This window comes from Uranotaenia lowii, chromosome 3 (assembly GCF_029784155.1).
Source record: "Uranotaenia lowii strain MFRU-FL chromosome 3, ASM2978415v1, whole genome shotgun sequence".
Lineage (NCBI taxonomy): Eukaryota > Metazoa > Arthropoda > Insecta > Diptera > Culicidae > Uranotaenia > Uranotaenia lowii.
The window spans coordinates 128580103-128590702 of record NC_073693.1 but is presented as its reverse complement, the minus strand read 5'-3'; the positions used below and the strand labels follow the sequence as shown (position 1 = coordinate 128590702).

Here is a 10600-nt window from a genome sequence, read left to right as displayed (position 1 = left end):
TTTAGCAAAAATGAAGTTCAAATGATTGATAGAAAATTTATTCACTTAAATATGAGAAAAATAAATTTAAAATAAATGTTATGTAGCGAAAGCTAAACGGATTTCAGTGCAAGTACTTTAACTATTAACTAAATTTTATATTTTAAATTTAATTAAAAACTGGTCTGCTAATAAATGTCTAAAATTAAACTAAGATAAACAAAGTTAAAAAATGCCATAAAAGAGTGGTGTCATCAAAAATTTTATTTATGTTTTCTAAAGGGCGTACCCATATGCACCAGAGCCTGCATATGGTGGAACTATTTTAAAGAACAATTTTGAAAAAAGAAAAGATTTTAAATAATTTGTGGGAAACAAATCAAATGGTGTTGAACTGTTCTTATTCCTGTATCATTTTTTGAACAAGAATAAGTTCTCCAAGATTTACACATACGAATATAAATTCAAGTTACATTTAGATAACACCAATTATAGCAATGATATCACAAATAATAAAAAATTTTAAAAAAAATGTTCATTTAAAAATGAGTTTTCAGAAAATATAAATCACTTATTTTTCCAGGCGTTGAAATTTTTTAATGTTTCAGTATGACAAAAACTTGAATAAAAATAAAAAAAAATAAATTTTCAATGAAAAAAATTACTATTCCATTGCACTGGAATAATTTTACAGATAAAAATTTTTAAATATGGACAACAAATCTTCAAAAAATCAAAACGTATGGGGACTCACCGACCAAATATTTTAATTTTGCCTGAAAATGATTCAAAAAAGGCTAAATTTTCCATTTCTGAAGAAATTAGAGTTACTGTATTTTTTCTTTTAAACATCTTCTATAAACACACCGTGCAGGGGGACCGATTCAGAAACGAATTATGAACTTTCTCTTCTTTATGAACATTAAATCCCTTTGATGAAATCTAAACTTACATATTTTGTTAGCAAACTTTTGAAACTGAACACTTCAAAAAATTTCTCCAATATGTATACAGTACTTATGAAGGACTGATAAAATCTGAATAAAGCGAATCAATCTAGGGAAAGTATTTCAGATGGCATGGGCTTATCTAGACTAGCCCAGGTTTTTAGCGTAGAGTTTAAAAAAAAAGTTGGTGTGGTCCAGCTGCCAGAATATTGAGGTAAAATATCAGTATCTGGCCCCGATTGATTCACATTTTTGAAATTTTTTAAAGAGATTTCACATTCATAATTTTTGCGAATTTTTGAGACAATTTCATCAAAATAAAAATCAAATACGTTTTGATCGGAAGTAATACTGAAAGGTTTGAGCAGTGTCAAATAAACGAATTATTAAAAAAACGACTTGAATGTTGTTGTTGTGAAAGTGATATTGTAACATTGAATTGAAATATCTTATTTTGAACTTTTCTCATCGATTAGATTTTTCCAAATATTATAAAAATTGCTTAGAAGAATTTCCTGACTTGAATGCTAACTAGACAAATTCAGGAATGCTAAACCTAACGACAGATTCATTTACGACATTTCTATGGTTCTGTGCATCATGATGTGTTGTCATTTATAAATCATTGTTTAAATTATTCCTTATGAGTTTTTATAGACCATAAGTTGATAGTAAAATACTCTAGGAGACTTGCGATTGCGACACATAGGGTTATTTTCACTACTAAACGACTATCTTCATATTGTGGAGTTTGGCTTCATAAAGTAAGAAATTGAAAAATTCCTTGAATGGTATTTCAAAATTTTGCCCTTTTGAATTTGTTAGCTGAGATTATGAGCTTCTAGCAAGAGCCATCTCGAATGCCCGGGGCGTTGCACAGTGGTTTGACACGCCAAATAGATGTTAGAATGTAAACCTTACTAAAAAATTTTTTTTTTATTCGACTCACATCTAATATTTTAAGGAATAATTGAAAAGAAAACGAAATTTTCCTGAACTTCCAACTTCTGTTTCAAGGAAAAAAATTAGAACAAAAATCTAAAAAATTAAATCTGAGTATATGGTTCCCAAGCAATAGAAAACGATTCCAAAACTCAATTAATTATGTATTTTATATACTAAAGTCATAAATTGCGATTGATCTAACAGTTTTTAGATAAGAAAAACATCTTAAGACTTGTGAGTTGCTTAATTTCACTTGTTTTTTTTTTTATTTCGAATCACTGTGTTCTGTAGGAGACCACGTGGCATTTGCTCGGCAGATTACAATGCAAATGCTGTTCGTACGCATACCAATATACCTTCGATTCATGGTTCCCAAATAGCGATTTTTGCATTTTCAATGCTTGGATATGACTTTTAGTTAGTCGAATCACTTATGTTCTCCAACTTATTTCGAAGCTTGAGTTGATAGAAACAGTCTTATCATACAACCCAATAAGTATGAAAACATTCGTGCGTAGTTTTAAATGAATTTTAAGAGAAAACATCAGCCCAAAAATACCTCTTTAATGAACATGTTTTTTTCCAGCTTCCAACACTGGTGGTGTATATCGATTGAAGTTGCATGCCAAGAAAAGGATCAAAATAAGTTTTAAATTTTTATTCAAAACCTAAATAAATATTCATTCTTTTGTCTTTCAAGTATTTTTTGATTATTTTCCGAGCTTAACTGTAGATATGAGTATTTATTGCAAATTTTTCAAATGAATGTCCGCGTTTGAAATCGCATGTGAATTTAACAGTTGCACTAGAAAGGTGAGTTCATCTGATTTTCATACGGTGATTTCCAACATAATTGCCTCGGATGCAGTTCGAAAAATATTAACTACCTTAATGAAGTACAAACAATCAAAAAATTCGATATGCACAAATTAGAAACAAATTATTCTCTTCGCAATGAAAATATATTCAAATTTTTTTAAGCTCAATTTGGACCTGAAAAACATGAAAAGAAATGTTGGCATGCCAAGAAAAGGATCATGCCAAAATAGGGCTCACTTACCCTAATCCTAATTTGACAGCCTTTAGTATTGTCTGAATGGATAATTTTGGAAGATCAAAACGAAATTCAGCTAGCTTTGCCTTAAAATGTGTAAAAAGGACTAAGATTTCTAGGACTAGGATTAGCTGCACATAAAACAATTTCGAGGAACACACTTTAAAAGTCTGAATTTAGCAAATTTCAAAATATTTTTCGAAAAGGTAAAACTTTTTAGTTAATATAAGGTGTGAAGATTGAAATATTGAAATTTGAAATGTGCAGAAGAATTTATTTTGATGCATTTTTTTACCTCTTTTTCGAAATAGACAAAAGAGATAACGACAGGTCAACTTCCATAAAAACATAATAATTCACTTTGGTTAGATGCAAACTATCAAATTGATACTTTACACATTTTTACTTGAAGAAAAAATCTTAAAATTGCTAAAGAGAAGAATATTTTGAACTGAAATCGATCCTTTGTGTTTAGTAATCTTTGATAATAAAATCTTATGACCAAAATTATTTGATACAAAACGTTTCCACCACTGAAATTAATATAAATTATTGATAAAAGATAATGAGAATACATTTTTCCACTTTAATTTTTAGTTTCGCCAAATTCACGGTTTCGCCATATTCACAGTGAAATTTTTTTCGACCGTGATAAAATCGAAAAATTACTGCACATTTTTATTAATATGAGGTTAAATTTAACGATGTTTAAATACTGAATTTAAATTAAAACCTCGACCATTGCACAGTGGCTCAGAAATGAAATTTAGCGGGAAACAATTATCAGCGTTTTCCCCTTAAGTTTGATGCATTTTAGGGTGGTTCATAAGACTTCTGAGATCAAGTTTTATGACAACTTGTTTTCATAAAGTTAGGGTGGTCCTATAAAACAGTTTTTTTGCTATTATCTTTTCATGATGATATTTTATCAAAATCATTTATTGAGTAACATTATAAATAATTATAATGCGCATCTTTTACTGAAAACGGATTACTAAAATTCGTTTTTGTTTTAAAGGCAATATGTGTTGAAAATGACTCTTTAAGAGCTTCAATAGCTCCAAATGGAGCAAGTCGAAAATGTTATCGATGATTGAATTTGAAATTTCATGTTACAATTTTTACAATATCAAAAATTAATGCATTTATTCGTTGTATGAATTTTACTAAAAGTCGTCAAAATCTCTACACAAATAGGGAGAATTTGTATATTTGTTCTTCAAGTACTCAAAAAGTGCTGAACATATTGATGTGAATTTGGCTTTGAGTATTTTTTTTAGTCAAAAATGATATCTGTGGAGTTTTGAGTCCGTCGCACCGTCAAGAGAGGGAGGGTTCCCATACATAATAATCGTAAAAAAAACGATAAAAAGCGGTAAAATGCAATCTATTGACAAGTGAATCTCATCAAATGTAGTAAGAATGCTTAGGATATACATGATCAGATATTTTTTACTACACGAAGGCCTCTCCCGTCAAAGAAAAGAATGTAAAAATACACAAGACAATCCGTTTGATCAAATAGAAACGCGCATTGGAGAAGATATTTTTTAAATCTGGCCGTTTGCTTAAAAAGGACAGCCGGCAGATTAGTATATGAGTGCCTAACACCCTCGAATGTGAGCAAACAATTTTTACTTTGAATCTATTCAAACAGCCACAAGCAAATCCATAATCAAAAATTTTATCCTGAAATACATAAATAATCTTTTATCCATTAGCATCAAAATAAGGTAATTATGGTGAAATATGCTTTAAAATCAACACCATTTTTTTCATAGTTCAAAGAAGGGTTTCTTTCGATATGAGAACTAACTGACTATTAGACGATTTACTTTATTGTCGAAAATTATCAGCTACATATGAGTCAATAAATTACTACGTGATCTAAATGTGAAATAAATAGTTTGCATGAGGGACAAGATGTTAGTCATGAATGAATTGGGTTGGTTCCCTCATTCGAATGATTCGCCGGGCTGCTCCTCAGTTGTTGTACCGTGGGGGCATATCCGATCGGCAGGACCCTTGGCCGTAGCAGCTTGGCCGGCTGGGTGCCGAGTAGATGGGTTTCGGGATTTCGTTGTTGGTTGGGTACCGTGGGGTTTGCGAGTAGACTGGAGCAAGGGTTGGGGGAACTGTTTCCGGTGCGACGGTGTAAGGTTCCGGTGTTGGAATGACGACATCGACGGGGACCGGAACTGGAACAGCTGGAGCAGCGGCCTTAGCGTGAGCAATCACCGGGGCCTTTGGGTATACTGGCAGAGGTGGATAGATTGGCTGAGGAGGCAGAGTGGGTGGAACGGTGCTGATGGTCACTTGAGCTGGTACTTCGACGTCTTGGCTTCCATCGGTCAGCGAGTAGATGATCTGCTGCAGGATGCTCTTGGAGAACTTCAGCGGGGTCTTGGGGGGAAGTTGAACACAAACCGACACTGGCAGAAGAGGGTTTTCATCGGCTGGTCCAACTTGAGCTGCCGGTTTTGGTGGTTCCGGTTCGGGGAATTCGATGGAATCATCATCATGATCGGCCGGAATGGGTACTGCAGGACCAGCAGGCGATACTCCTACCCGGCTGGGGTAACGAGGCAGGAAGGAGTTCGGAGGTCCTCCACAGAAGGAATCTCCAGTGCAGGGCCTTTGAGGAACAGCGTAGGGAGTTCCTTCCGATTGATCGGAAAAAACGGTTATTGCCACAACAAGGATCACAAATTTGAACATTTTTATGAACTTTAAAAAGCTGATTGTGTAGACTGAATGAAGCACTGAGCTTAAAAGCTGTGGTTGGTTTATGCCTTCTGTTCACATTCCTCCGGCTTTTATAGTGATAGAATTCAAAGCATAGATGTTGACAAGATAGCAACGAAGCAACGACACCACGCGGCGAATTATGTTTCACTTTCGGAGGAGACAAAATAAACAGCGCCAAACAGTTGGACATTTTGGTAGCAACGTGCTGTGAAATGAAACACCTAAAAGCCACTTGCTAATGCCGGGTGTGGGAGGATTTGACGTCAAAACGAGTAAGCACTTTTGATTGTTCAGACTATGTTTGGCGAAATAAAAATAATTTTCAATGTAGCAAAACTATGAAACTCTAAAGAAGACAAATACTTCCTTTGAAAAAAAAAAAAACAATTAAAAACTATTTTATTCATAAGAATTCTGGATTTTCTGGACCTGGATCTTCTGGATTTTCATAATAACGCGAAATAGATCGAAAGCAATAAAAATTCCAAAAACCCTTTTCAAAATCTTAAGCAAGTTTGTACGGTTTTTTTTAAATACATTAATTTTTAATACTCATGAGACGTGTTTTCTTTATTAATTAGAAAGAATAAACATTTTAATTTAATTTCCTGGACCATTTTTTTAATAGAAACTTTAAACTTGCACTCCTATCTAGTCATGATCAATATACAAAACTTGAAGATGAAACTTTTTTTTTGCTGGAGGCAGTGATAAAATCAGGGCCCGATTTATGACCCGCACAATATATGGGTTCATCCGCTCGATCCACCCTTTCGTTGTGTGTTAAATTGTTACATTTTAAGCATGGCGGCGGCTAAGTAATTGTTGAAATATTTTATACCACGATAATTGGTTTGGGCTTCTGCTTTTTCAGTTCCGATGCCGGATTATCGCACCGTTCTACATCCCAACATTGATCACCCCGAGATAGAGACCCTGTTCAGCCTGGGGATCGTTTTCGCCAGGCTATCAGGTTTTTATTGACGGTGGATCGTAAATTATTTCGGCCGGAATTACTTTCCAGAATCAGTAAAATGGGCCGTTCGGACCGAACATTGTGGATTTTTCTGCCAATCGATTGACTCGATGAGGTTGTTTTTGTTTCACTTTCTGTTGGATATAGTTGGTGCCACCTTCATTCATCTGCTGTTAGCATGGCCCCTTTTTGAAAGCTGGACGATGACTTGATCTTTCGACCAACATTTTCTCCGCTGAAAATGTTTGAGGAGATCATCAGAATACCTATAGTAAGTAAAACCGGGAGGAGAACATTCGCAAATGATTAAGATGAAACCTTCGAACAATTTACGACTGCTAGCAGTAATTTGAAGACTGATCATGGATTATGTTTCAATTAGTTGCAGGCGTAAAATTGAACTGCCAAGACATTGTATTTGATGTTCTTTAGTTTTTGATCGAAACATGTCTGGAAGGAAAGGAAGACCGTGATAACTCTGAGTTCAATTTTAAATTATTGAAAATAAGAACCGTATTTCGGATTTTTTTTTTTGAGTAAGTTAACAAAGATCATATGGCCTGGCTTCGACCAGACCGAACTGAACGCCATGAGAAAATTTATAAACTTCAGATTTTGAAACTCATGTCATTCGTTTGCGAGACCAAACCAAGTAAATTTATTCACTAGGATGTGTTCCTTGGGTTGTAAACTATTGGTTCAGGTTGATAAGTTTTACAAATATTGTCTAAAGTTGAAAATATTAGTACATTAAACTCAAGTGTCTCGGAAAACTGCTGATGGCGTTCAGTTCGATCTGGTCGAATCCCGACCATATCTATTTCGAATAAGAGATTACATTTACGCTTTTATGCTCAACGATAAAAACTAGCTCCGTATCTCTCATATCAGCCCTTATTAAACACGACAAAAATGTTGAAGCCACCAAGAAGTTTTTCTCAATGTCAACGGGAACCGACTGCTGCTGGCTCGCGAAGTCAATGCTGTCGTAAGGTGACAGAAAACGTCTGTTCTCCGTGTCAAGGGCAGCGTGCGGAATGCAACAACGTCCTGGTGAAGACGAAAAGAACTGGAAACTTGGAACATGGAACTGCCGATCTCTATATTCCATGGGCAGTACCGAGGTGGTCATACCATCTATTAGAGTTGCGGCAACACACACGAGCTTGGAACAGCGTTTACAGTGATGAGGAAAGTAGGGAAAGTGGCTGATCGACTCACGAATGTGCCGTTTGAGAATCAAAGGCCGCTTCTCCAACATCAGCATCATCAACGGCACAGCCCTCAGCTCGCAAGTACAGAGTATTTTCAACCTCTAAATACTGTAGCATCTTCAACCTCCAGCGTCGGCGAGTAATCTTATGTTGACAGAAGATAAACTGTATCGAAAAACTTGTCTACTTGGATACTACAAATACGACCGCGCGCTGCTCAAAACATGATATCAAGATCGTCATCGGAGATTTTAACGCTCTGGTCAGTCAGGAGGACGAATTCAAACCGACAATCGGAAGGATCAGTGCTCACCAGCTGATCAAGGAAAACGGCCTCAGACATATAGATTTTGCCGCCTCTAAACGAATGGTCGTACATAGTACCTTTTGCCAGCACCGCTTCCCACACAAGTACACCTGGAGATCATCGTACCAAACGCAATCACAGATCGACCACGTTTTGAGGGGCAGAAGGCACTTATTGGACATCATCGACGTCAGATCCTGTCGAGGCGCCAACATCTAGTCAGGCCACTATCTGGTGATGGTGAAGATGCCCCCAAAACTCTCCAAAGTGAACAACTTTCGTGTTTCCTGGGAACGATGCAGCTGCTCCAGCTCCTTGAGCTCCTCCTCTTCCAGGAGGCGCTTTTTCTCCTGAGAAATTCGGACCTGCTGCCTCTTCCGCTGTCGGTGATTTTCCACTTTTTGATGAGTGCCTCTTTGCAATACTACCAACCGCGCGACTTTCGCTAGCTGATTAGGCCGATTACCTACACCGGTTAATGGTTCGAATCAGGGACACAGGACAGCTACCGAAAAAGTGGATGGAGGTGGTAATAAACCTCATCTATACTCTCCTCAATGCCTCCTACAAAGTGTCCCGAATTCTACTCCGCCGCCAAACCCCACAAGCAAACAGATTCGTGGGAAGTCATCAGGCCGGCTTCATGGAGGGACGGTCTAAGACGTCAGATCTTCACATTACGGCAAATCCTCCAAAAATGCCTTGAACATCAATTCCCTACGCAACATCTATCCATCGTCTTCAAAGCCGCATACGACTCAATCGACCGTGACAAGCTATGGAAAATCATGGACGAGAACGGCTTCTCCGTGAAGCTGACCAGACCAGTGATATGTACAGTTTTCGGATGAATTGTCGAGTTCATTCGAATCGCGCATAAGGCTTCGACAAGGCGATGGTCGATCCGGCATGATTTTCAACGTGGCGCTAGAAGGTGTTATTCGATGAGCGGTGGGCGAAATGCGTGGCACGATTTTCAACAGATCCAGACAACTTATCTGCTTTGCCGACGTCAATGATATAGTCGGCAGATCATCTGCGGCGGTGGAGGAGATCGTTAGATCTTATTTGAAACACGAAGCAGAAAGGATTGGGTTGGTGATTAATACCACAGAGAACAGAGTTTACCCATAACAAAAAAGAGCCGAAAACTTGAAATTCATTTGAATGAAAAAATTTGAATTCAAATACGTTAGTATTTCGTTCAAATATTACTCAGGCTATAACCACTAGATGGTGCTGATTACTAAGTGAACGAAAACTAAACGAACTGCCGCGATGCTCAACAGGGGTGCTTGTTGTTTTTTGAAAAACTGCTTTCAGTCTTATGCAACTAATCCTCAAATGTCACGTGATTAACCTTCCCAAATCGTATCCAGGCCAAACAAACCCGAATATTTTTACCAGAAATCTTTGCAAAATCCTCGCATTGGAATTCGAAATTTTCAAATTAGAAACCGGACTAATCCGTCCAAATCCAGGTATTTTTATAAAATTTCATGAGTTGCTAAATTTAAACATGAGAAATTAATTTTTGGCGAGACACCTCAGTTGCATTGATCTTAGTTATAATTGGAAACAAAGGTTATTAGTTCAATTTGATGAAGCAAAAATTGTTATTTGACGCAAAAATCATAAATCGTTAGTTTTATTTGAGCTTCTCTTTTTTATTTCGCCAAAATTGTAGATATATCCGGGTAAAACCGAGTTTTTTTTCTCCAAATCCAGACCACCCCCAAACCTCGCTTTCCTTTTTCTTTTAAAATCCGCGTAAGCTCTCAGACAAAACCAGCAAATCAAGTATCATTACACTAGATACCATTTCTTTAGAGGAATTCGTAATCCCAATGTAATGTAAATCGAATTGTGGCACAAGATTTTTAAGGAAATATGAAGTTTCATCAAATTGGCATCACTGATAATGTTTTGAAATTTCGTCGCCACGTGGTCGAAAATAGATGTTTACATAAAAGTTTGCGTTTCACTCGCTCCAATTTTCTCACTAATTTTAATTTATTTACTAGTTTTACATTGAACTATCATAAAATGTTATTGTAGGAATCATTCATAGAAAACAGTTTGTTAAAGTTTGAATGGTTTGAATCCAAATGAGTGTTTTATCAGTTCAAATCATATGATTATTCAATGATTGATGTTATCATAGTTTTTTTTTAATACGGTTTAAAACTTACACAGCAAGCATCATTTTTGTTTCCTACGATTCAAAACATATTTTTAATGTGTTGTGTTCTGAATTAAAATTCATCAGTTTGTAGTAAATTAATCATTAGTAACAGATAAACCAACACACCTTTATGAAACAATACTAATTTTGAATCAATTTATTATCATCTAATCAATTAAGGTTTTTTTTATTTTTCCTAAATGTTGTTGTTTCAAAGGATTATAATTCTCCAAATTTCAGACAAT

At 35.9% G+C, this 10600-nt stretch overlaps 1 protein-coding gene across 1 annotated transcript; it reads right to left on the bottom strand.

Annotated features, from left to right (window-relative positions):
* Positions 1–4908: 4908 nt before the first annotated feature.
* On the bottom strand, positions 4909–5643 carry LOC129752601 (uncharacterized). The gene has a single exon (XM_055748376.1). It carries the CDS (start codon positions 5641–5643, stop codon positions 4909–4911), a length of 735 nt encoding a protein of 244 aa, XP_055604351.1.
* Positions 5644–10600: the final 4957 nt, after the last annotated feature.

Excerpts from the sequence above, each read along its gene's own strand:
- LOC129752601 (XM_055748376.1), bottom strand. The coding sequence starts at position 5,643 with ATGTTCAAATTTGTGATCCTTGTTGTGGCAATAACCGTTTTTTCCGAT.